This window comes from Oryza brachyantha, chromosome 1 (assembly GCF_000231095.2).
Source record: "Oryza brachyantha chromosome 1, ObraRS2, whole genome shotgun sequence".
Classification (NCBI taxonomy): Eukaryota; Viridiplantae; Streptophyta; class Magnoliopsida; order Poales; family Poaceae; genus Oryza; species Oryza brachyantha.
The window spans coordinates 30,209,447-30,235,826 of NC_023163.2; the positions used below are offsets into that span (position 1 = coordinate 30,209,447).

Genomic DNA, 26,380 nt, shown 5'->3' on the forward strand with positions numbered 1-26,380 from the left:
TGGCACCAGTGCACCACATGCCCCTGCAAGATTCTTGCAATCAGGGAGCAAATTAGGCAGAAATGAATTATATGTGGAAAATTAATCACTAATCAGAACTATCTTAATTAGTACCGACCATGCATGCATCATGCATCCAGGATTTCAGATTAGGTTAGGAGTAGCATATGCATCCACATGCGTGGCCACCGACAGCAATTAGTAGGGCGCCTCGGAGAAAGGGGAACAGGTCGCCAGAAAAAAGAAATATGAATCCTGCTCTGATAATAACAATTATCTGCTAGTAGTGCAACCAAAATGGAGATTAGGTTAGATTGATCAGTTACAAGTGCATGTGCTTGCACGTATAATTAATACACCTCCTAGCTTTTAGAATATAGGATATATTTTGTTTCTATATGACATAAAAGTATAATCATAACAAGAAAAATTTCAAATATGAATATGGCAATATTAATTTTATTTTATAAAATTATATTCTAATAGAGTAATATTTGGTCAAATTAAATCATTGTTATAACGAAACAAAATATACTTAATATATTGAAATAGAGGAAATATTATTGCATGCGAGACCAAAAATGGTTACGTGATTAATTTGTTTAATTTTTGGCTCAGAAATTAAAGTTATATCATGTTTAGCACAAATCTATATCAAATATCATAGATCTATTATAGATTTAGAGTTCGTAAGTGTAATATATATTACAGTAGCCTAAAAGTTTATATTTTATTAAAAACAGAAACAAGATGATTCGCTCATATATTATTTATGTAATCATGATCCAGATTAATGGATTTGTGAAGCCAATAATTTAAGGGAATAATTTAAACATGTTAACTGGTTTCGTTTTGCCGACCACTGATTATAAGCCATAAAACTAGACCTAAAACCCAATACTGTAAAACAAATTGCAATAAAAACATAAAAAAAAATAAATTTTAGATTTATAGATTTATAGGTTAGCTACAGGGTCATTAAACCCTAAAATGCGCCTTAATTAATTGATGACACGGTGAGTGTGCACGCATGCATGCATGGGTCCCCTACTTACGTCCACGTGCATTCGTACCTGGACCAGCCTGCATGCAGCTGCTTAGGCTCAATTAGCTTCTGCTATTATGCCCTAGATTAATTATCCAGCTCTGCATTTCGATTGAACGAATGGACACAGCTGAGCTGATCACTCACGCGCGTTCACAGATTAATTAGCTCCTCGATCACCAGCTCGACATGGAGATTAGACCTAACCCATTCCATTCATGCAGCTCATTGATCGATCGATCGATAGATGAGATCACTATCTCTAATTAATTAATTAGTTATATGTGATCATTAACCCAATCGAATTGAACGAACTGATCGAAAACCTAATTAAGCTTGCTACGTAGAGTACCATGTATATATGTAGGAGCTGGCTGGCTAGTGTGGTCATTGATTAGTTGGGGCCTAAGTTTCCGGCCAGCCAAAGCTTAATTTCATCCGCCTTTTAGGTTTGGTCAAACTAATTAATTAGCCATAATATCAAAAACGAGAGGTGCCATTAATTCGGCCAGTTGGGAGACGATTACAAGGAAAATTGATTAATTCGCCTAGTTCCGTATTCTTGACATTTTAAACAACAATATGCATGGTCTCTAAAAAGTAAGCATATATCCGGTTAACATGTGTAGTTCCTTTCTTTACATCAAATGTACAGAAACATATCCATGCATGTTTCTACTCTTACCCAGCAAAAAATAGTCTTCATATCTAGTTGCATTATTCATATGGAATTTAACTATGTATGTAGTTAGGTGAGAGTGGAAACAGATATAAGGTGTTTTTTTAATCTTAGGCAAGAAGGAAGGATCTAATTTATATGTGTGCGTGAGTGTTTGGCTCTAACTTTCTATTAAAATATGTATTTAAAAATTAAGTAAATATTTAATGTCATAAAATTACTTCATGTGACTAATTTATACATCATGTTCAAGTTACCAAATGCTAAAGTTTTAATAGTTTGACTTTAAATTTGTTTAAAATATCAAGAGTTATGAAAGGAGGGAATTTTCTGGATACTTTTTAGTTGTGAATGTTGTGCACGGTAAGTTTGTTTAGAGTTGTTAATAGGCAATGTAACCATAATTAATGGATACCGGCTAATCAAATAACAACCATCAAATTAATAAGTGATCGACATATAGGTTATTTCTCACAGATACATACTACTAATATGCTCCAGAATTGCTTAAAAAATAAACTCTTTATGTAACGGAGAGAGTAGCTGATATACCAATCCAACATTGGCTGTACTCGTACGTGTACAGCTCGATCCTTAATTACCTGATGACGTGGCACAGTGAGGATACACACGTCGTACTAATTAATTATAATTAATCCACAGCGATGTTTTAATTAATTAATTAATTAATTAATAGTACTGCATGCATGCGTGTTCTTGGCGGGATGAAAGCGAGCAGTACTGATGAGTTCGAGATTGCTGATGATGGATGATGAGTACGTCTCCCCGGTCAACCTAACTTTATGCGTGTCAACTTCAACCGTGTGGGATTAAATCGATTAATTATCATTTCCACTTTGATTAATATGTCCACGTCACTCACACATGGAAACCGGAGATGCGACGAGACGGATGAAATGAAAAAAATAAAATATCGGCAGCTAGCTCACACATCACACTCCTAGCTACTGATCCAAACAATGGACTAGCTAGCTAGCTTAGCTTATGCAGCCATGGCTGCCTCCAGTGTCAGCTTGGGAATTATTCTTACCAGAAGAATTCCTTAGGTGGTCATTGTTTCGTTTTTCACAAAAATACATATTTATGAGTAAAGAATAATTTAAGGATCATATTTGCACATATATGTTTTTAGTTATCTAAGAGCAAAGACACAGAATAAAGTATGATAAAAATATAAAATTTAACTTATAAATATAAGTAGAAGCAAAATGACCACGATGGGCCTTGCTCATGATTAATTAATTAGCTCCTCCCTGATTTTGGGCAATGCGTGCATGTCCTCATCTCATCCTCTGAATAGTAACAGTCTAATCAGTGATCTGTTCGTACTGCTCACTTTGCATAACAGCAAACAGAGAGAGATTCAATCCTCTTTCATCTGAATTTCCCGACATTTCTGGTCCTTTTTTTTTTCATCCTGCAGGTGTCTGCCATTTTTCCTGTGAGACGATGTTGCAGTTAATTCTCGATCAACCTGCAGCAACCGTGCTTTAATTAGTGACAGAGAAAATTTGTCGATGGTGATTAAGTTGGAGCAGATGATTGTCTCGCAGGGCTGGGGCCGGCAGGGAGGAGTAAATTGTTCGGCGCCTTGTCGTTCGATGAATGAAGAAGGGAGTACTGTCAAAATTGTCAATGCCACCTGCATAATATCCCCGGTATCCCAGCTGACAGGTACATCTGATTTAATTTTCAGCAGATGCAATGTTGCAACTCTCTCTCTGAATTCAGTTCATGTCTTGTAAAGTGTTCTTTAGTTCTTCAGAAAAGAAGAACTGTGATGTATACAAGTTATTACCCACTTACCCGTTGGGTATTTTCAGTTTGGTATTTCATTTCCTGATGTGTGTGTGTGTGTTTTTTTTTCTGTTGGAACTCCAAGTGTGTAATTCTTCATGAAAGTAGCTTGATTCTGATCCAACTTTTTAGCCTCTGTCAGGAAACAGTTGAATTAATGGGTAAACTAGCATGCATGTTGTCCACTAAACAAATAGTGAAATTAGGCGTTGATAGGTACTCATACTTACTGCAAAATGGAGTCTTCTGATTGAGCTTTATCTAATACAATTCATCTTAATACAATCTAGTTGGCCTTGCTTTGGCCAACCCAGCCAAAATAGTAACACAGTTGCCCAAGTGGACACAAATGGCCTGAAAAACAAATGCAACCAGACCTCTATTTAGTTCAAACTTCAGTTTCCATGACATGTGTCACCAGCAGAAATTGTGGAAGCTGGCAATGTGCATGCAAAAACACAAGTTTGGCATCAACCTATATACAAAGACACACAGAGATATACTTTCAGTCCTCCCTCTCTCTCTCTCTGAACACAAACACAGCGGCCAAACAAAGTGAGCTAGTAGTTGTGCTAATTAATTAAAACTACTACACAGCTCCTACTTAGTACTGCTAACCAATAACTATCTGCACTAATGACTCTGCTTGTGTGTGTGTCTGTCTGCTTGGGGGCATAAAACGAAGGGAGATACCATCATGTGGTTCCTCCCCTTTGGTCAAGATCAGGCAAGGAGGGAGGGAGGGGGAGAGGCCATTGCAATGGCAAACCCAGCCATGTGAGCTGCATATGGCGATGTTCCCATCCTTCTCTGCATCGGTCTCGGTCTCCTCACAGAGATTTTAATGGCGAGAGGTGTGAGAGGTTGAGGTGATGGTCTCCAGGCTCCAGGTGCAGGGCATGTGGGGGCAAGGACAACAGCCACACACACACACACACTGCAATTGCGTTGCGTTGCATTGCACTGTGCCATGCTGCGTTTTCTGCATCTCTGAATGTCTGAAAAATTTTCTGCGTCTCTGAATGTCTGAGAAGTTTTCTGCATCTCTGAATGTCTGAATTTGCATTGGCGCTGATTTGGCTGCAGAACAAAGGAGAGGAGAGGAGAGGGGCCTGTGTGGGTCGTGTGAGTATTAACGCATGGATTAGATATGCTGCTGCTTGCTCCTGCTGGAGTACATGATGATGATGCACGGCGATGTGTTGGTTTCATGCATTGAGATTGGAGAGGGCGGCAACAAGGACAGCTCACTCATGCTGCTCAACTGCGAATGATTCCTGGTTCTTTTCAGGACTCTGTTTTTTCTTTGACTTATTAATTTTAAAACTAAACCTTCTTAGTACTTATGTCAAGATCTGAACATTTTTGCCCACGTCACCACAACTAGTGTGGTTCATGACTTCATGGTATGGCTGTGTTATTTACCCACGTCGCCGAGAATGAAGTATCAACGTTATTTGGCCACGCCAACTGCTCATGACATTGTTATTTCACAGCATCGCCAAAAGGTTTGGATCAGAAACAAGTTATATAAGAATTTTGTTTTAAATTTTTTTAAAAAATAATTAAAAAAAATAGATGCTTGACCGGACTATCGCCACGTTATATCTCCTGCACATCTCTAAAGATATGTTTTCCCCCAAGAAAAACATTTAGACCACTTATTCTAAGCTACCCATGAATTTTATCTATCAAAATATCTCACGTATATCTATACGGAGGTAGAATCCACGTCAATAATCTATCTCAAATTGATCGTACCCCTGCCAGCCTCCTCCAGTCCTCTGGTTGTGGCTGGTTTGCTACTGCAAACAACATTTTGTTACTACCATTTTTTTTTTGTTTCAGAGAATATTTTGTCACTACCATTTTTTTCAGAAAAACAATTTATTCTTGTCGATTTCGTGAGTGTACTGGATTTTGCTACTACTCGTAGCAGTCATTCAGGAAAGAGAGCTCACAAGAGAGATTTAAGTTGACGAACAGGTAGAAGTGACTAGTGAGGCATCTTTAATTTGTCCAATGCTATTAGATAATGCACATGGGACTGGACTGAAGGCAATGTTGTTTTTGTTATCATTTCTATCTTGTTGTTAGTAATAAACAATACTCTCATGGCATTCATTATTGATGTTGACTTTGTTAGAAATAAATGTGTCAACCAATGGCCGAAAGAGGTAGAGATGATCACTTGGATGGACTAGTGAAGTACCTTATCTCTTCCTCTACTGCTCTGCTCCCAGAGATAAAAAGAAAAGGATGCCATCAAGTTTAGCAGTTGCACCAACTAACGAACACAAAAGTGTCATCAGTACTGGCACGAAATCACGTTGAATGCATCAACTGTCACGTGGAAGAATGCCACTCCTTCAGACAAGAGAAAGGTAAACCTGGTGCACAACAAGGCCTATGAATTACTTTTACTACCAACTAGGCAATGGGCTGTTCAAAGGCCAATGCTTAATCCTGACCTCCAAAGCATGCTTCATGCCTAACCTTGTATGATGGGCATTTCTAATGTGTATGCATCAAAAAGCACCAAGTCCCAAAATAATTGCACTGCAGTATTTTTTTTTCTCTGAGCATACGAACAATTGAACAAAGGTAGTAATGGAGCCCGAGAAATCAAATAGTAACATTGGAAGCATTCAGTAAGAATGTTGCTCAAGCCTGAACCTTAGAAAAGGCATCTCAGCCAGACAGCCACGCAACATATATACATGGTTACATTTTACTAATCCTTCCAATGTCTAAATAGCCACCATATAAGTCCATGCTTTAACACCCAGTACTTCCCCGGGTCTCTACCCCACTTTGCTCCAGGCATTTCACTCCAGGTACAGTAACAGCTGAAGGACTTTTCAGAACTGAATGACACATTCCATGCCCCTTCCAACCAAAATGACATCTTCAAGATGATATCCGAAATATATATGGTTCAGTGGAATAACTGCTCAGCACATATTCCTTCTTGTTGATACTATCATCACCGATTAAGCTTCCATTGCAGTTGCCAGTTCCTCTTCTGAGGATGTTTCCGATGTGAGGGACTCATCAGGCATATCGCTCAGGAAATCGCCTTCATCCTCCTGCCTTTTAGGTGCTTCGGTTTCCATTAATTTCCTTAAATTTGCTTCCAGTTCTTTCGCAACACTTTCATTTTCGTTGAGGTAAGATTTAAGGGCATCTTTACCACGATACGACTCTTCATTGAAAGAATAAAATGCACCACCCAACTTTTTTACAAGCTTGTGTTTTAATCCAAGTTCAATAAGCTCTGAACTGCGGCATATTCCTTTTCCAAATTCCAGCTCAAACTGAGCTGTCTTGAACGGTGGGGCATGCTTGTTTTTCACAATCTTCACAAGAACTTGACTACCTATAGTCTGCAAGCAGAAGTGGTAACTGTCATTAACATTTCAAGGAGCACTACAATATGTGGAAGTTAAATCTGTTAGTAATTTTAAATAATGAAGTTATAAAACAACATGGCTAAATAAAAAAGGGACAATTGCATATCTGACCCTATTTTGAAGGCTAACTACGGATTTGACCTTCCTTTTTCAGTTTTGCAAATTTGACCCTATTTTTCAAAAACGAAGCAGTCGTCTGACCCTGGTTAATGCATGCCGTTAGGGTTTAGGGTAAATGAAATTAAAAAATTAAATTTTAATCATGAATGGACTATTTTGCCCTCACTAATATCTTTGATCCCTCTTCTTTATCTCTATCTATCGGGCTGCTGGGGGAGGGGGCGGAGAGCGTCGGCGGCGGCGGCGTCGTTGGGGGGGGGGGGGGAGGGGAGCGGCGACATTGGTGGTGGCGTTGGGGGAGAGAGGCGGTGTAGGCGAGGGGGTGAAGAGCGGCGGCGTTGGGGTCGGGCGGCGTCGGCAGCGTCGTCCCGGGGAGGAGGCGAAGGCGTTAGGGTTGGGCGGCAATGGCGGCGTCATCCCAGGGAGAGGAGGCGGCGTTAGCATCGGCGTCCCGGGAGAGTAGGCGGCGTTGTGGTCGGGCAGCATCGGTGGCGTCGTCCCCGGGGGAGTCGGCGGCGCCGGCGGCTGCGGCGTCATCCCAAGGGGAGGAGGCGGCGAGCTCATCCCTAATTCCGATAACCACAGCGACAACTCGCAGGCAAGAAAACTCAAAAGGCCAATCCATCGATCACCGCAACAATCTGCTGTTATTAATCAATCATTAACTCATGTTGATTTCTTCCTTGTTCAGTTGTTCTGGTGGTGTTCTTGCGGGATAGCAGTAGTAAATCGATTGGTTGATTGAACAGTGTGGGAGTAGCAGTAATACTTAGTAGTGGTAACTAATTAAGGTTTAAGTGGTTACTAGTAGTTAGTAGGTGTTCTTGTTAGCAAAAGGGCCTAATGAAGTAGTAGCAGTAGTGGTATTGTCCTCAACAATAGTACATTTGTTAACACCTCAATCGCAATGCCCGCACTGAGCCGAACAGTTTTTTTTGCAAGGGATAATTTCGAATTTTATTAACTCAAGTTGAAATTATCGAATTTGAAATTATATATATCAAATTAATCTCAAATCTATCAAAGAAAATTCAAATTAACTTACATGTCAAATTTATTGAATTTAGATTTATATATATCGAACTAACCTCAAATCTATCAAATTAATATCAAATTTCGAATTATATTAATTTAAATTCAAATTTATCAAATTTGAAATTATATATATCAAACTAACATCAAATCTATCAAATATAGTTTAAACTTTATTCCAATATTTCTAAATAATGTTTACATTTATTTCCTGTAAGTTAATATACCATAGGGTCAAGAGAGCAGGGGCAAATCGGTCAAATCACCCTTCATTTAATGGTGTTAAATGGTCCTCACGGAGCAGGGTCATTCAGCTGCTTCGTTTTTGAAAAAGAGGGTCAAATTTGCAAAGCTGAAAAAGTAGGGTCAAATCCGTAGTTCACGTTCAAAGTAGGGTCAGATTTGCCATTGCCCCAATGAAAAATATCCACATGCTACCTGTCCAACAGTGTCTAGGAGATGAGATCCAAATAGATATGATGCATAAATGGGCAACTAGGTTCCAAAGAAACCTTGCTATGAGCATACTGATGCCTATGCACCAAGTATTGGCTAATTGTATAAATAAGGTAAACGTCAAGGATATGACTTAGTTAATTACCTCTTCACCTTTCTTTACCAAACCAATACGCTTGATGTTCATTCTAACGGAAGCATAGAACTTAAGGGCATTTCCACCAGATGTAACCTCCATTGGTCCTCCAAATCCTCCAAATGTGGTTACTTTAGACCTGATCTATAGCACGTACAAGGATATAAATCAGATAAAACTGAGAAAAATGAAACGACTAGACTGCATAGATTAAGTGAGGTACAAAATATGTCAAATATAATTCTATAGTAATGATGGGACAGAATGTCCTCATGCTCGACAAACAAGAAGACTAAAGAAGAATCAGTTGCATCACTGTAAACAATTCCTAAATTGCACAATAATGTTTCTGAAAATAACATCATTATTTAGCTTTAGAGGAACGCAATTTGGAGCTTTTCAGCTAATTGGTTAATCACCATGGAATTAACCTTGATTAAAATATAAAATAACGATCACCTTAAGACTAGTTAATTTGTTTCTTCACTCCAACAAACAGAAACATAGGATATAGAAACTAAAAAAAAAACAAATGCAACAAACACTATGAGCAGTGCACATGCTTCATACCTGGTTAATAAATAACAAAATCGTCTGGGAAAGTGAGAGAGAGTGGCTCAGCTTGCGAAGAGCTTGGCTCATCAGTCTAGCCTGGAGAGCTACATGTGCATCACCCATCTCCCCATCAAGCTCACTCTTAGGGACAAGAGCTGCTACCTGCGTCGTAACTCACAAAATAAGATGCACTGTTAAGCTAACTTCTCAAATAAATGGAGCTTTAATTATTAACAATTAGCGTTGACAAGCTTGTTCCAAGTGCTAATTGGACATTGTTATTAAAAATTTAAGCAGAAGTGGAACTATTAATTATCAATTAGAAAGTAGGTACGGCTAAAGAGAAGGAAAAATAAAAGATGGGAGCAGAGGAATAGATGATCAAGTTCTTACACTGTCAACAACAACAACATCTACAGAGCCGCTTCGAATAAGTGTGTCTACAAGACTGAGTGCCTGCTCACCACAGTCTGGCTGAGAGAGAAGTAAATTATTGGTGTTGACGCCAATTGATTCAGCCAGAGCTGGATCCAAGGCATGCTCCGCATCTACAAAGGCACAATAACCTAGAAAAATGGCAAAAATATCAACTCAGTGAAGAATGTTGGGACAATCCCAATTATTTTTTAGAATCTATATGGACTTGAATTTTTCCGGTGCTCATGATTTGTGGACCAAATGGTTCATGGATTTTTGTGATGCTCCATTAAATTGGGCATTGTAGGCAGATTTTCCTGAGTAGGTTTCACACGTTCTTGAGTTATTTGGTGAAGCTAATTAAATATTAGCTAAAAACATAGCATCTCCAGGTAAAACATTCTGAACGAATGAGGAAAAAAGCCAACTCATCCCATGGCTGACGAATTTTGAGCTAACATTGGGCTACAGGGTGTCACAATATTCCACATTCTAAAACACTAACACCTTTTTTCTTTCTCATATCCGATACACCAAAGTCCAGATATAGACAAAGTAATGCTATTGGCTATTATACAGATACCAAGGTACTCATCACTGTCAACAAAATATTCAGTGAATTTGTCCTACTTCACAGGGAGTTTAAGAAATATATTCAGATTATTATTAGCAAGGCCACTTAAAAACACTCACTGTAAAGCCATTGTAAGTCAGGAAATCCCTTAAAGGTAAAAAGCAGCTGACCAATTATACCATCAGAACATCACCCCATTGGGCACATGGTAAAAACTAAAAAAACTTGATACATAGTATTAGATTTTGTTGTCCTGAATCTTAAGATTAAAGGAGAATGCAGGATAATCTCTACCGTTTCTCCTGTAAAATGCATCATATTGTTAAAACAAAGAAACATACAAACATTGATTAGGATCAAAGTTCTGAGATTACCGCCATTCTTTTGTGCTTCTGCAATAACGTGGAGTGCAAGAGTTGTCTTGCCTGAGGCTTCAGGACCATACACCTCTATAACACGACCCTACAGAGAACAATAGTATGACATTTATACATAACAAAATCCTTATTGCCATAAAAGGAAAACACACTTCATATAACGTGAGAAGACTGATTTTTAGGGTAGTAAACACTCAGCAGATTTTTGGTTTGCAAATAATACCATGCATACTGATAAAACATTGATACAAGTGAGATTATGCATAGAAGATATTTCTTGACTACATAGGAATCCTCACCTTTGGAAGTCCACCAATTCCCAATGCCAAATCCAAAGAGAAAGACCCAGTTGACACAACAGGTACTTCTCTATGGCCTTCAGAACGACCAAGCCACATTATCGCCCCCTTCCCAAACGCAGATGTTATTTGATCGATAGCCTGGTGTAAAGCTAAATCTTTCTTTGAGAGATTCTCTTCACCAGAGTCAGTTCCACTGGGCTTTACCTTCTTTTTGGCTATTTAGAGAAATCAAGAAGAATAAATAAGATGGCATCAACAAAACATAGAGCAAAAGAAAAAGAATCATACAATGCAATTTCATACTAATATGATCATGCATCAATACAGGTAACTAAGAAGATATCACATGAGCACATGATGCAATATTCACCCCCATCTTTTGGCTTTTGCTTATGCTTGCAAGCCAAAATTTAAATTTTCAACCTTAAATTTGGAGTTGATTTTGAGTTTTTTTCACCGAAGTTTATTTTACAGCCTTGGCTTTTAGATCGCTATGAACATGTATATAAAAGTTTTATTCGCAAATTATTTTTCATTTGCAAATATACCGTTTGGCTTTTTCTTTTAAAACCCCAAAATATAACCCCTTCAACACAGAAATCATAAAAGAAGTTAATATTTATTACCTTTAGATGAGAAATATCGGCAGTGAAAAGTTGAGCCACAGACCCCTTGCTTATAGCTCTGCACAAAAAAATTGCAAAACCATATCATGGCTTTTGGACCATACATTAAACAAAATTGCTGATTCTAAATTGACACCAAAAAGATTAGTCAATGAAAAGTTTCGTTAAGATTGTGAAACACATCTCTTTCACCCTCATTGATTTCATTACGCATACCGTGTGTATCACAAGTAATCCGGTACTTGTTTTTGAAATGCACACGAATGAATACCTGCATGTCTGAAGGTGTAAACAACTCTTCAGGCCAATAAAGATGGCACAGAAATGCGTTGTAACCTCAAAAAAAAAAACACTAGAGGGTGGAGCCAAGCTAACCAAACAATCTACCGCGCATTTCGCGCCATGGGTCAATCCATTGAAGAGAAAAATATATTTATTAATGAATTAATAGAAAGCCCATTTATCTAAAATCAAGTGATTATAGTGCGGCGGAGAGGGGAATACCCACCCCTCAGTGATCAAAACGAGATCAAACGCATGCGATCAAACCCCGAACCAAACAAGGCCCCAAATAGCAACCGCAAAACACAAAGCTGGCCAGGAACAAGGAAGAAAACCCACCCAAAACACACACGCACAAGCGCGCGCGCTCAAATACGGCAGATAGAAAAGGAGGGAGGGTGGGGGCGAGCTCGACCTCAGGGCAGGACACGGCGGCGGCGGCGATGGCGCGCCGTAGCGAGGCGCGCCTCAGGAGGGTGGCCATGTCGTCGGCGCCGGCGCGACCGTGCGGGCGAAGAGGGAGGAGGGGAGGGGAGGCAGGCTAGGGTTTAGGGTTTTGAGAAGGTTTGGGTTTTTTCTTTTTTCTTCCTTTTTCTCCTCCGCCCTCTTCGCTCCCATTCGGGCGGTCGTGTCGAGAAGACCGCCCCCACTACCCGCGGTCGTCGTTAGTGGGCCCCACAGTAGCACTACTGGGTCCACTTGTCAGCCACACCGAACATTTCTACTGCTGCTACGAACCCCAATTGAAATGGGCCATGTAGCCCAAAGTAGGGAATAAGCCCATGTACTGCTCGGGCCGTGGAGGGCCTTTCGTCTTCGACCTTTTTTTATTTATATATATACTATCACTATCCCTACACGTTTGATATCGTTTACTACTATTTATCTTATTTAAAAAAAAATTTCAAATATGTAAAGCTATATATATGCATAAAAGTATATTTAAAAACAAATGGAATGATATAAAAATAATTAATATTATGTAAATTCTTGAATAAGATAAATAGTGAAGCATGTATAAAAATTCAACGGCGTCAATCATTAAGGTAACAGGAGTATATATATAATAGTGAGTTAGTTAGACGATATACAGACGTGTCAAATGTGTGTGGATTCCTAAGCTCTAAGCGTTTAAAAAATAGAGACTACCAATTTTAAAGGCAGCCCTCCTAGCAGCTTAACGCCTTATCAGTTGGTGGTGCAAAATCGCCCCTCCTCTTTCTTCGTAAACAAGAACATTTTACAGACAATGCTCTTAACACTCAATATGCGAGCTTTAATGAGACCAATTGCAAATGTGATGGGCATCATTAACTACCCGTTTCAACACCGCCGATGGAAGTTTGTGTTCAACGGTGCCAATGGGCATTTGCTACGTCAGATTTGGGTGTTTTAGCGCTGGGCACTTGATCCATGGGGGATTACTTTTGTTATTTTTTTCAAACAAAATCTATTTTTGCTAATTTTTAATTAAAAACATATAAATAAAAATTCCGTCTTGGCAGCCTCGCGTGGGGTGTTCATCAGCAGAGCTGCGGAAGCAAGATCGATGCTTTGACCCCGTCCATGTGGGGATTCGCGTGAGTTCATCGTCTTGCTTGCTCGAAATTACCACTAATCCACGCATCCAGCGGCAACTAGTTCGTAGTTTGGCGGTGGGGTGGGGGGAGCTTTGCTTGCTCCGAGTGAGATCCAATTCTGTTCTTGAGGCCTCCCCCTCATCAAGAAGGAAAAGGGGGCATTTTGCATGCCCATCTCCCCACCTCTCGCTCCGTCCTCGCTTGCTCCCGCGGCGTCGCGCACTCGCCGGGGCCGTCCGGCGCGGCGGCACTTCCCTGGTACTGATTACTCACGCCCCCACCCGAATTCGCGCCTCCAAGCTCTGCTGCTATCTTTCTGTGCTTTGGGATTGTTCGATGTGTGGGTAGAAGAGAGAGATGGTTTGCTGCTGGATAGTTTTTGCTTATGATGATTCATCTTGTTTCTGAACCTTTGGGTTTTGATGACTGAGCAGCATAGACTGCAGATTAATTTGGACATAGGTTTTTTTCCAATCTCTGTGGGCATGCACTTCCCCTGTTGTTCGCTGCAGTATAGTTTCAGCACAAGTGATCCGTAATGTAGTATTATTATGCATAGAAAGATGAACAAAATGAAATTTATATTAATTTGTGTTACTTCGTAATATTTTGGAGCTTCTACTGAGCACAATGTACCGCAGGAAAGTGTCTGATGTTTTTATGGTTTGAAACTGCTGCCAGCTGAAAGGAAAACTGCCATGGCCAACAAGGGTTTTGACCTGAGCTGTTCTTTGACAAAAGAGGAGGACAGTGACCCAAAATTATCGCCATTTCTCTGCAAACTTTTTAAAGAGGTTTGTAGCGTTTGCGCTTAGTAGCATGGCTTTAATCAACTTATCTTTGATTTTGAGAATTTGGGTGAAACATGAATTATTATTATTATAGTGGGACGACCGCAAGGCAAGGGGCTTGTTTCACCATGACATCAGTTCTTGTGAAACTAAGGTACTAGCTACATTCTTCTCAGAATAAATGCATGGACACCTTCTGGTGATTTGGTTAAATCTTTAGCTGAATCTCCTCTCCTATATAACTATGCAACAGATACTACATGGTGAACACAATTTTGTGGCGACATTAATAGAAGGCCGTGACCAGAAGAAGCGACCTACGCAATTTGGAATGAACCAAGTGATCCAACCTTTCGATGGTGCAAAATTCAATTTCACGAAAGTTAGCCTAGAGGAAGTGATCTTCACATTGGAAGAAGCTCAAGATGACTCTGAAAAGTACTTTGGCAATGTTCCTCATGCTCTTGCAGCTTCTCCTAGTGCCATTCTGATCAATGTTAGTTAGTACCCCACCCCCTCATGATTATTTATACTCCAATGTGGTGAACGTATGATTTTTTTTTGTTATTATCTGTTTGGCAGGTGAGTCCAATTGGGTACTGCCATGTGCTTTTGATCCCTCGGGTCCAGGATTGCTTACCGCAGAGGGTTGATAAAGAGAGCTTCCTACTTGCCATGTATGTTGCAAGGGAAGCAAGGAATCCCTTTTTCAGAGTTGGTTACAACAGTCTGGGTGGCTTTGCAACTATCAATCACCTCCACTTCCAGGTTGGTCATGTCATAGCTTTTTCCTGGTTCTAACTCTATGTCTTATGATGTCCTCTTGTTGACATGTTAATTCCTAGGCATACTATCTGAAAGTGCAATATCCAGTCGAAAAGACACCGATAGAGAAACTCGCGACTCTGGAGAATGATGTTAGTATTTTTCAGTTGGTCCAGTACCCAGTTAGTGGTTTTGCATTTGAAGGAGGATCATGCCTGGAGGATTTGTCAGATGTGGTTTCAAGAGTCAGCATTTTCATGCAAGACAATAACAGGCCTTTCAATGTCCTCATATCTGAATCTGCCAAGAGAGTTTTCCTGCTACCACAGGTACTGCACTTGAACACTTACTGATCAACTTCCGAAAAGTTCGCATACTCTACCACAGTAGCAGTGTGATAACAACTTGAACATTTGTCTCCCTCTAAATTTATCGATCAGTGTTACGCTGAGAAGCAGGCCCTCGGGAAAGCGAGCCCACAGTTCCTAGACATGAGAATAAATCCAGCTGTCTGGGAACTCAGTGGCCATTTGGTTCTGAAGAGGAAAGAGGACTACGATGAAGCATCTGAAGCAACCATGAGCAGATTTTTGGTTGAAGCATCTCTGTCTGAATCAGAATTCCAAGAATTGAAGAGCTGCATCTTGGAGTTCCTGTCCACTGCAGCTCCTGAAGAATAAAGGAGGCCAAACAGCTTTGAGATACCGATTTATAAATTTTAGGTGCAATAAAAAAGTTGGCCCGGATATGTTCTTCAGGGTTCAGACAAATATACAATATTAAAACGTAACCCCGACGATAAATTTCTTGTAGCACCTTTCAAAAGAAAAATCATGTAGTGTTAGATCATCTGACTAATGCTCTCCAGTCTTGAGAGCCGAGCTATTCTAGTTCATTCAGATAGACGAATATCTCTTGTGATTATTTAATCAATCTTATTCTGATTCAAACCAGATTGGCCTATTAGCTCAGCTGGTTAGAGCGTCGTGCTAATAACGCGAAGGTCGCAGGTTCGAGACCTGCATGGGCCATTTTTGATTTTTTTCCCTATTTTCTTTTTTTTTCCTTTTTTCTCTTCTTTTCATATTTCGTCACGACGATGGCCACCGGCAGTTTTTTTAAACTCATATTTATTTAATAATATAAAGGATGAAATTAAATACTATAAAGTTTAAAATTTATTTTAGAATTTTGAGATATAATAAACTTATATATATATATATATATAAAAGACCGTTGACAAGCAAGTACGAATAGGGCCCAAAAATTCATGTGGCCACCGACGGTTTTTTAATTCGTATCTATTTAATAATATAAAAGATGAAATTAAATGATATAAAGTTTAAAATCTATTTTAGAATTTTGAGATAAAATAAACTTATACATACATATATACAGGGCCGATGACAAGCAAGTGCAAGGTGGACGACTGCACAGAGCCCCAAAATTCATAGGTCCCACCTTGCATCCCTCGACCCAGTACGAAGCAACAATTGGAAGTGAAAATGATAGCGACGAGCTCCAAGTCGCATCATCGCGACCTCTCGTATTCATCCGCATCCTCGCACCCTCTCATATCCGCCTTGCGTCGTTGCCGACAGCAGTAGCAGGCCAACGGCACGAACGAAGCGTCCAAGTGACAGTTTCGACACCGACAACAACAACTAATGTTTGTTATATTTGAGTTATCTATTTGACGAGTAAAATTAGTTTCACTGGCCAGTAATTAAAGGGCCCCAATTAGCATTTTGAACCGGAGCCTCTAATTTCCGGAGACGACCATGCATATATATAACAACGGTGGTTTTTTAATTCATATTCCTTTAATAGTATATAAACGGTAAAATTAAGGGTTAATTAGACCCATGACATTATAAATTTGCTAGTTTTGAAATATATCATTACTATTCGACTAATTGTAATGTTGTTATTATAATTTCAGAACTATTCGAAATATGTCACTTCATACTCTTTAGGTATATTTTTTTAAAAAAAATGGACCATATTATCCCTCTGCTGAACAACGCCCTTATATGTGCAAAGGGTAATTTGGTCGAAAAATAACATATCTGAAATAGTTCTATAATTATAATAGCATTCTTACAATTAGTCGAATATCAATTAGTCGAATAGTAATAACATGTTTCAAAACTATCAAATTTATGATAACATGAATTTAATTAACCCTAAAATTAACTGCTATAGAGCTAAAAATCCATCTTAAAATTACGAGGTAATAAAAGTACATATAATTTTTAAAAAACATACAAAGATACGCACAAAAGCCAAATAAATACATAAGAAGAAAGAAAAGAGAATGCATCCTATGGCCAACCACAAGTGGAGCAGCATCAAATGCACGTTGGATTGGCCGCATCTTCCTCAGCCACCATGATGTCGGGCACCAACTTAGGCAGCCAAGCAATCTCATCGCCCAAATAGCAAAGGCGGTGGCAGATAAGTATTCCCTCTGCTCTAAGATATTTTTTTTAGATTTTAAAATAATATTTGGTTATTCGTTTTATTTTAATTTTTTAATTAATATTGTTGTTGTTATTAAATAATAAAATATAAACAATACTAATTTTTTTAGTTTTTTAATAATTCTTTTGAATGAAACGGAAGGAGGCATCAGATCGATAGATGGATCTCTCTCTTCAATGTTGAACAGGGAAATTCATTGATGAACACAGGTAAACAAAGATCGAGCAGGACCAGCCGACCAGCTACTAGCAGTGATGAGGCGCTCACTGTACCAGTGGGTACTGTTCTTCGTTGATGTGTGGTGGCGTGGTGCTGCTCCTCCGCACTGCTCACTGCCCACCACCGCTATCTTTTCGTTTTTACCGTGGTTATAATTTAAATTTTAGAATTAATTTTAGGTTTTTAGTTTATTTTTTATCTAGACTTTTATATCAATAAAAATAAATATATAAAAATATATTAATTAACATTTTCATATCAAAAGTTAAATAATCACCCTAACGTAGTAGGATTGGTGCTGGAGGCCGCGTTCGGCCGTACCCACCGGTAGTTAACTAAGTCTCCCTCGTTTTTCACGCGCACGCTTCCCGAACGGCTAAACGGTGTATTTTTTGCAAAAAAATTCTCTAGGAAAGTTGTTTTAAAAAATTATATTAATCTATTTTATATTTTTTTAATAATTAATAATTAATTAATCATGTATTAATCTATTACTATATTTTCCGTGGTAGGGACATAAGTTAACTTAGAGCAAGTATAATAGCAGGCTACAAACTGGCTAAATGTTTACGTGGAGGAGAGAGGAGAGGAGAGAGATGAGTAGTGGGCTGTAATCTTATAACCAGCTTGGACACAAGAATCAAGAAAATAGGTAAGAGAGACATGTGGGTCATGCATTAATGATAAAGAGCTAACTATTATATAAGTGGGCTAACCTTTTAGCCAGCTTATTGGCTATATTATTAGCCTTACTCTTATGCTCCTATCGAACGGGGCCGGAGTCTCCTTATCGGTTATCATATTAGAAGGTCGCTTCTTTGCACATGATTACTAACTCATACTCTCTCGTTTCTTTACAAATGTTTTCCAAACTGCTAAACGGTATATTTTGTTATAGAAAATTTTTATAGAAAAATTGCTTAGAAATCTTATCAATCCATTTTAAAGTTTTTTATATCTAAAATTTAATTAATCACATACTAATCTACTGTTATGTTTTTCATACCGCTTACTTAGTGTTAGTGGAGTAAGCGACCTTAAGTACTTAAGTCACGACATTTACCGTAGATATATATACGCCGACGAGTACTATAGATCCGACTCAAGATAGAACATAAAGCTCTATTTGTTTTGGAGGAATATTCAAATGTTTGGTTTATATATAATTGTAAATGCTGGATAGACAAATAAATTTAAATGTTTGGTTTCATATACGATTGCATTAAAATGAATCTATAATATCTAATGTACATAATTAAATTATAAATTAGACCGTAGTGTTAGCACGAATATATTGCAAGTGTCTTCTATGTCTCTTCTACTTACGTGGCACTGATAGTGACACTTAATTTGTCTAAACAAAGTGACGCTGACCGAGAGAATAGTTAGTTAGAGATCACATGGTTTATATATATATATATAATAACGACGATATTAGTCAGCTGGTATGTAAGCAGGGATGGCGAGTTGGCAGCATCAACAACGACTACCAGCCAAGTGGAGTGACGAAATAAACTGTTATTATCTTGTCGTGTCAACGTCTTACCTTAGCAGCAGGATAAACGTCATGACATAAAAGCCAGTCGCGGTCAAAAAAAAAAAAACGATTGTGAAAATCTATCTTCTTCCACTTTATCTATGGCCGGCACGAGTGAAAATCTAGGGTGAATCTTAAATATCACTAGAACGTAATATCACAACAACGGTAGGGATATCTTTTTGTTGTTGTTGTTTTTTAATTACGTTGTTCAATCTTATCTGCTGGAATGACGAAGAGTACGAGTATTGCACTTCTGTTAATCTTTTAATCAAACCTTAAATTTTGAACTTAAATTAAGATGATTTAGGTTTTTTATTATAGTTTATTTTTTTATCTTAGATTGCTAAGAACATGTATATGTAAGTTTAATTCATAAATTATTTTTTATTTGTAAATATGTTGTTTGATCATTTATTTTCTTCAAAAATTATATAATTATTAATTATTTTATTATGATTTAATTTATTACCGTAAGACTTTAACCTAACTTATAATTTTACATATGTAAATAAAAATTAATAAAATGAACAATCATATATCCAAAACTAAGCATATAATTTTAGGTTTGTAGGGATGCGTGTGAGATGGAAATAAAACAAAGCACTTTATAGGGAGTACGTGGTACCGGGTGATTATTTGGCTTGAGCCAAACGACGTAAACAATAATTTATAAAAAACTTATATATATTAGTGACCTAGTAGAAATTAAAACTAAAAAAATTATAAAAAACTTTAAATTTTAAATTTTGTGTTATAAATATAGGAGAAAGCGAAAGGACGGAGCACGCCGTATCGTCCCGACTCCCGACGACAGGAGGACCACTGGGATCTGTACCCCAACACCGTCGCCCGTGTATGCTATCGTACGACGTCCGGGATTAGCCACGTCGCCGTCTTCCCTTCTGTTCTTCTCCCAATCCCCTCCCTCCTCGTCTCCGTCTCATCTCCGACCTCTCCCCCGGCCGCGCCCCCACCGGAGCCCCACGCGCCCCGATGGCCGACCGCGCGCCGCCTTCGCCCGCCGGGATCGACCCGCGGAGCGGCTTCTGCGCGGCCACGCGGACCTTCCACAGCACCCGCTCGGCCGGCGAGCTGCCGCCGGAGTCGCTGCCGATGACGGCGGCCGCCCACGCCTTCTCCCTCGTCTCGTCCCCGCTCCCCGACCGCCCCGCGCTCGTCGACGCCGCCACCGGCATTGCCGTCTCCTACCCGTCCTTCCTCGCCGCCGTCCGCGCCCTCGCCTGCGGCCTGTGGTCCTCCCTCGGCCTCCGCCCCGGGGACGTCGCGCTCGTCGTCGCCCCCTCCAGGCTGGATGTCCCCGTGCTCTACTTCGCGCTCATGTCGATCGGCGCCGTCGTGTCGCCTGCCAACCCGGTGTCGACGGCCGAGGAGTATGCGCACCAGGTGGAGCTGTCCAGGCCGGTCGTCGCGTTCGCGGTGGCCGAGGTGGCCGCGAAGCTGCCCGGCCATGTGAGGTGCGTTGTTATTGGGTCGGGTGAGTATAAGAGGCTGGGCACCGACGGCCGCCAGGCGGCGCCTCCGGCGGTGGCGGTGAGGCAGTCGGATACGGCGGCCGTGCTGTACTCGTCGGGCACGACCGGGCGGGTGAAGGCCGTCGCGATCACGCACCGCAACCTCATCTCGCTGGTCGCCATGCACGCCGACAACCGGGAGAAGGTGGCGAGGGAGGCCGCCGAGGCGGGCGATGAGCCACCCCCGCCGGCGGTGACGCTGATACCCATCCCGCTGTTCCACGTGTTCGGGTTCATGATGGCGCTGCGGTCCGTCGCCATGGGGGAGACGGCCGTACTCATGGAACGGTACGACTTCATCGCCGCGCTGCGCGCCATCGAGCGATACCGCGTGACGCTGCTGCCCGCGGCGCCGCCTGTGCTCGTCGCCATGGTCAAGTACGAGGAGGCGCGCCGGCGTGACCTATCCTCACTGCTCGTCATCGGCATCGGCGGCGCTCCCCTCGGCCGGGAGGTTGCCGAGCAATTCGCTGCCGTCTTCCCTAACGTGGAGATAGTTCAGGTTAAGCATTCATCTCCTGCAGTCTGCAGCAGAATAATCTACTGAATCTCATCCAACCAATCTACTGCATCAGTGAATCTCATCAAACTAAACACTGTCCATATGATCTGCAGGGCTATGGTTTGACCGAGTCGTCTGGCGCTGTGGCCGCCACAGTCGGGCCGGAGGAGTCGAAGATGTACGGGTCAGTCGGGAAGCTGGCTTCGCATTTGCAGGCTAAGATAGTAGACCCCTCCACCGGTGAGGAGCTCGGACCAGGGCAGCGCGGTGAGCTTTGGGTCAGAGGCCCAATCGTCATGAAAGGCAAGTAGCAACCTGCTATTCATTGAGCTGACTGCACGTTGTGCATGCGTTAATTAATCTTCTATTATAGCCGCATTTGTTTACTAGATGAGATAGTGCGCCTGGAAAAAAATTGACATTATCACCAACAATGATTCGTTACCTGAAACTTTCCATATATAGTACTATGTTATCGGTGATTCTTTCTGAAGGGTAATATACAGTCAATTGTCTGCCATATATAAGGGTTGTGTGAGAATTCCATCCCGTATTCTCACATCATGTAAACGATGCGAATTTTTGTTTGGTTAAAGTGCAAATGATCATCTCGCTTTGCTCGCTTGTACCTTTTAGTGTCTTCGTTATCAGTGTAGTTTCAGAACATGATAGTGTGGCGGGCCATGTGGTAAGTAATAGCAATTTGCAACTGATAATTGGACACTTGTCCTGCTACTTGATGGATGGCCAGCATGCCAGTAGGAGGAGGTGTTCTCAGAAGTTCTTTTATTTGTATGGAGGCATCACTTACCAGCCATATGTGATGTGGTCCTACATTGATTTGTCATCCATGCTTTATGAGAGATTAGAAAGTTAGTGCTGGTCATACATCAAGTTTGTCTTCAACGCCTACTAGCTGATTTTATCTGATCTGTCCAATTTGTACTTCTGGTTCTAGAATTGTTGTGTTACAGTTTAAAAAACACATGGATGTAGAAACCCAAAATAATTGTAGCCAATATTTAGCTTGTTGATGGATTTGATGTTTTGATTGTAGGCCTTTCCACTTTCCAGTATATGCAAGGACATCTAACACACTGTGTTTTTGCCTTAATACTTGAATCTTTGTTTCACTATAGGAGTATCATTTATGCGTATGTTTTTCAGGTTATGTGGGTGATGATGAGGCGACTGCAGCAACGGTTGATTCAGAAGGCTGGTTGAAAACAGGTGACCTCTGCTACTTCAATGAAGATGGTTTTCTATACATCGTGGATCGATTGAAGGAGTTGATAAAGTACAAGGGATACCAGGTAACTACCATAGGTGCACAGCTAGTTCAAGACTTATATTCACGCCAGCCACCTGGGGAAATTATCTCACAAGTTTCTATTTGCATGATGGTGGTTTAAATTTTGTGTCAGGTACCTCCAGCTGAACTGGAGCATATTCTGCAGTCCCATCCTGAAATCGTTGATGCGGCAGTTATCCCGTGAGTACAAGATCGAGGGTGCAAATAAATGAATTATAACAAACTTGAAAAGTTCTAAAAATTAATTCAAAGAAACTTAAATATAGATTTGTTTTGGGAAAATTGCACTGTTTAGGAGCTTGTGAATCTTGCAAGTGATAATAATTGCGAGCAGGGGCGCAGCCAGGGGGCCTGGCCTCCCCTAATGGCAGCCCACAACATAATTAAATTTCTAAAATGGTATTATATCTCCGTTCTAAAAATATAACAATTTTTACTATGTATTTAGACAAAATATTTGACCAAATAGATAGTTAAATTTTGCTATTTTTTAAATGAATGTAGTAGTTAATACTGGAAGATATATAATTTCTCTCTCCTTTTGTCTATGTCTAATTTTTGTATCTAGTTATTTACCTAGACTTTTAGTTCGTATACAATTACTACTGCTTATAATATGTATGCTTTGTATGTGGTATAACTATCGACCTATTTCTTTTGTATTATCATATGCTCTTTCTTTACATTATACGGAGTATTATATATTATCTATAATGAATCTTAATGTATATTTTGCGTTTTTTTTCACAATTACTGGTCAATATGGCCCCCTCATAATCAGATCCTGGCTTCGCCCCTGCTTGCGAGTAAAAGAAAAAAGAATAAGGCATTAAAACTTCAGATAGCTTGAAAACAAATTATCCAGTAAGCTTCCTTTACCATTCAACAAATTTGATGTTTCTTCTGTCTGTGCTGTGCAGATATCCAGACGAAGAAGCTGGGCAACTACCAATGGCTTTCATAGTAAGGCAGCCGAATTCAAATATTACAAAGGAACAAGTCATGGATTATGTCGCAAAACATGTATGCATGATCTCCCTTTTAATGATCTGAATGTTACATTCTGCCTGATAAAATTTTTAAACCTGTTAAGTGTCTATCGTAATCATCTTTAATTTATTTTGCCTTCTAGAGCAATTTGTAGCAAATCCTGAACTTTAATTGGATCTTGTTCTACTCCCTCTGACTTTTTCTAATTGACACTGTTGACTTTTGGATCTACGTTTAACCATTCGTCTTATTAAAAATTATATAATTATTGACTATTTTGTTATGATTTGATTTATTATTAAAATAACTTTAAGTATGATTTATAATTTTGCATATTTGGGCAATAATTTTGAATAAGACAAAGGTTATACATAAATCCAAAAGTCAACAATGTTAATTAAAAAGAATCGGGGGAGCAGTATTTTGGTATCCTTAGCGGTTTGGTATCATCGTCCTTTATCTAAAGAAAATTATGTAAGCAGCACTGGTTTGCTTCCAATCATGGATGCTTTAAACATTGTGTTGCTGCGAAAATGCATCGTAGAAATATTGTTTAGCATATTGTTCGCAGAGATAACTATGGATGGAAAATCTTAGCGGCTGTTTGGATGTCATACTCAAATTGTCTAACATTGCCATACCTTTTTAAGCTAACACGCCTAGCTTATGGCCAACAAAATTAAAGCCACACTTAGTTAGAAGAGTGCAAACTTGTCACACTTTTATAAGTCAATAATATATTGGACCATATAATGATAAAAGAATCTTCCCATAAGTATGGCACGAACCAAACGAACGCTTAACTCAGTCAAACCTGACTAACTTACTTAAGTTGTGGCATGGTAAGGCAAATTGTGGCAATGAGCCAAACAACCCCTTAGTTTGCACCGTTAAATTTTTTTTAATCAAATTATATGAGTGATTCTTTCAGCATGCCATAATTTTCGAGCCCTTTTTGTCGTTTTGGCAGTTTCTTCTTCAAACTCTAAATGTTTTTCATTTGACAGGTTGCGCCATACAAGAAGGTGCGACGTGTGGCTTTTGTCCCTACAATAACAAAATCGCCTGCAGGGAAGATCCTTCGGCGGGAGCTTGTGCAACAGGCCCTGTCCATGGGTGCCTCCAAGCTTTGAGAAATGCAATTTGCTGCGGTAGTATAGTAGGGAATATTTTGTGTACATAGTGAACTGGAGATAGTGCATATGACCTATGCTTTACCCATTGAAGACTCCTTTGGAAGGATGAATTTTCTGGAAATTTTGGAGGAAATGAACTAATTTTATATCAGTGTTAGCTGACCATTCGACCTCCAGATGTCCATCTTGTTTCCTGTTTCCATGTCAACACTCGATACCGGATATTTTCCGCTTGGATTTGCATATATGCGAGTAAAAAAAAAAAGAAATAGTGCAATCTGATGCCCATTTCCCAGCCGAATTTCTGCTTTCACTGTAAAAGAAACATTCTATGTTGAATGTAATTAGACACTAGAATCTGGAATATGTTGTTTTGGTCTGAAGTAGGTAGCATATAAGATCAGCCTCATCACTCATCAGTCTGCTATTAATAAGCATAAATGAAACATCTTATTAACTATTAAAAATATTTTATAGTTAAATTTTTTATATATATTTTTAGCGATATAAAAGTGAAAAAGTAAAGATAAAAGACAGATTATGATGAGAAAACCCTAACCATGTTTAAATTTAAGTTTTAAATTTATATTTTGGTATATATGTATAAATAAATATGAACAAAAAGATAAGGGCTTTAGTGTAGCATGCACTCGTTCCTTATACAAGGATAGCGGCGGAAACGTTCAGTTTTTAGTCGTACACTTGTACGTAAATTTTGATTTCTTTTAATCCTGTGGTTGATTCAAATTATTTTAATCCTGTGGTTGATTCCAGACCAATCGATCATCGGAGCGGGTACAATGGCAGACTATAAGCCAGCTATAAGCATATTTTAAAGAGAGGAGAAAGAATATATATGGGTTACTTTTGTAGTCAGCTGTACACGGGCTCCAAAACAAAATATGTATGACATGTGGAACTATTATTAATGTTTTGTAGGTAACTATCTTATGAATTGGCTAGTAGATTGATTATAGATGAATTAGAGCTAGTAGTTGGCTATACTATTTAACTTGCTCTTAGAGCAGTACAGCAGCAAGCTATAAGCCAGCTTATAAGCATATTTTAAAGAGATGAGAGGGAGAGAGAAAAGAGATGGGATATTAATTTGTAGCCAGCTGCACATGGGTGCAAGATAAAATATGTGTATGATATGTGTGATGATATTTTGTAGGTAACAATTGACTATTAGATTGACGATAAATTAGAGCTAGTGGTTGGCTAATCTATTGAACTTGCTCTTACACTTGCTACGGATTGTGACCATTTTCACCCTGACATATGGGCATCATCGGTGCATCAACGTCCAGCGTTCTCCATCCGCGTACAGGCCGGCGAGTGGCGGCATGCGACGAGTCACGTCGAGAAAGAGAGAGAGAGAGAGATCGAGGGCAGTGACAGTGGCGCCACCGCGGAATAATCCTCCTCTCTCGTTTGCTTCAAAACGCGGGGGACGCCAAGACGGATGAAATTTGTGGTTAAAAAGTGGCAACGACGATGAAGCTGAGGGCTATGTTTGTGGCAACCGAGCGCAAATGTGAGTCACGTTGCCGGTGCGTACCTCCAGATCGATCGCTCTCGCCGGAAGCGGCCAGTGTGGTTGGCGTGGCGGTGGTCCCCTCTCCTCAGTCGCTCACTGTCGCCGTCGCTGTCGCCGGAGGGAGCCCGGAGGGGCGCCGCGGCAGCGCTATTATCTC

General features: G+C 39.9%; 3 protein-coding genes and 1 non-coding gene across 4 annotated transcripts; 3 read left to right on the top strand and 1 right to left on the bottom strand.

Annotated features, from left to right (window-relative positions):
- Positions 1-6,069: 6,069 nt before the first annotated feature.
- LOC102713142 (DNA repair protein recA homolog 3, mitochondrial) lies at positions 6,070-12,391 on the bottom strand. Its single transcript, XM_006645120.3, has 8 exons — positions 12,248-12,391; positions 11,551-11,608; positions 10,922-11,139; positions 10,620-10,707; positions 9,648-9,820; positions 9,270-9,416; positions 8,709-8,843; positions 6,070-6,928 (listed from the first exon to the last, which is right to left on the bottom strand). Exons 1-8 carry the CDS (start codon positions 12,314-12,316, stop codon positions 6,536-6,538), a joined length of 1,281 nt encoding a protein of 426 aa, XP_006645183.1. The 5' UTR covers positions 12,317-12,391; the 3' UTR covers positions 6,070-6,535.
- An 808-nt stretch (positions 12,392-13,199) lies between these two features.
- On the top strand, positions 13,200-15,923 carry LOC102720297 (GDP-L-galactose phosphorylase 2-like). The gene is made up of 7 exons (XM_006646507.3): positions 13,200-13,670; positions 14,094-14,206; positions 14,298-14,357; positions 14,457-14,699; positions 14,786-14,971; positions 15,049-15,297; positions 15,409-15,923. Exons 1-7 carry the CDS (start codon positions 13,580-13,582, stop codon positions 15,646-15,648), a joined length of 1,182 nt encoding a protein of 393 aa, XP_006646570.2. The 5' UTR covers positions 13,200-13,579; the 3' UTR covers positions 15,649-15,923.
- A 2-nt stretch (positions 15,924-15,925) lies between these two features.
- On the top strand, positions 15,926-15,999 carry TRNAI-AAU. Its single transcript has one exon. It is a non-coding gene; the product is annotated as a tRNA-Ile (tRNA).
- A 4,015-nt stretch (positions 16,000-20,014) lies between these two features.
- Positions 20,015-25,077, top strand: LOC102720574 (4-coumarate--CoA ligase-like 5). Its single transcript, XM_015838163.2, has 6 exons — positions 20,015-21,245; positions 21,359-21,548; positions 22,413-22,558; positions 22,670-22,737; positions 23,478-23,580; positions 24,555-25,077. The coding sequence occupies exons 1-6, from the start codon at positions 20,205-20,207 to the stop codon at positions 24,678-24,680; spliced, it is 1,674 nt and encodes a 557-aa protein (XP_015693649.2). The 5' UTR covers positions 20,015-20,204; the 3' UTR covers positions 24,681-25,077.
- Positions 25,078-26,380: the final 1,303 nt, after the last annotated feature.

Excerpts from the sequence above, each read along its gene's own strand:
- LOC102713142 (XM_006645120.3), bottom strand. The coding sequence starts at position 12,316 with ATGGCCACCCTCCTGAGGCGCGCCTCGCTACGGCGCGCCATCGCCGCC. Across the intron at positions 11,140-11,550 it reads CCGATATTTCTCATCTAAAG|CCAAAAAGAAGGTAAAGCCC; the intron begins GTAATAAATATT and ends TTCTCTAAATAG. Across the intron at positions 9,417-9,647 it reads ATGTTGTTGTTGTTGACAGT|GTAGCAGCTCTTGTCCCTAA; the intron begins GTAAGAACTTGA and ends GTTACGACGCAG.
- LOC102720297 (XM_006646507.3), top strand. The coding sequence starts at position 13,580 with ATGCCCATCTCCCCACCTCTCGCTCCGTCCTCGCTTGCTCCCGCGGCG. Across the intron at positions 13,671-14,093 it reads GGCGCGGCGGCACTTCCCTG|CTGAAAGGAAAACTGCCATG; the intron begins GTACTGATTACT and ends AACTGCTGCCAG. Across the intron at positions 15,298-15,408 it reads GAGTTTTCCTGCTACCACAG|TGTTACGCTGAGAAGCAGGC; the intron begins GTACTGCACTTG and ends TTTATCGATCAG.
- LOC102720574 (XM_015838163.2), top strand. The coding sequence starts at position 20,205 with ATGGCCGACCGCGCGCCGCCTTCGCCCGCCGGGATCGACCCGCGGAGC. Across the intron at positions 21,246-21,358 it reads CTAACGTGGAGATAGTTCAG|GGCTATGGTTTGACCGAGTC; the intron begins GTTAAGCATTCA and ends TATGATCTGCAG. Across the intron at positions 21,549-22,412 it reads AGGCCCAATCGTCATGAAAG|GTTATGTGGGTGATGATGAG; the intron begins GCAAGTAGCAAC and ends TATGTTTTTCAG.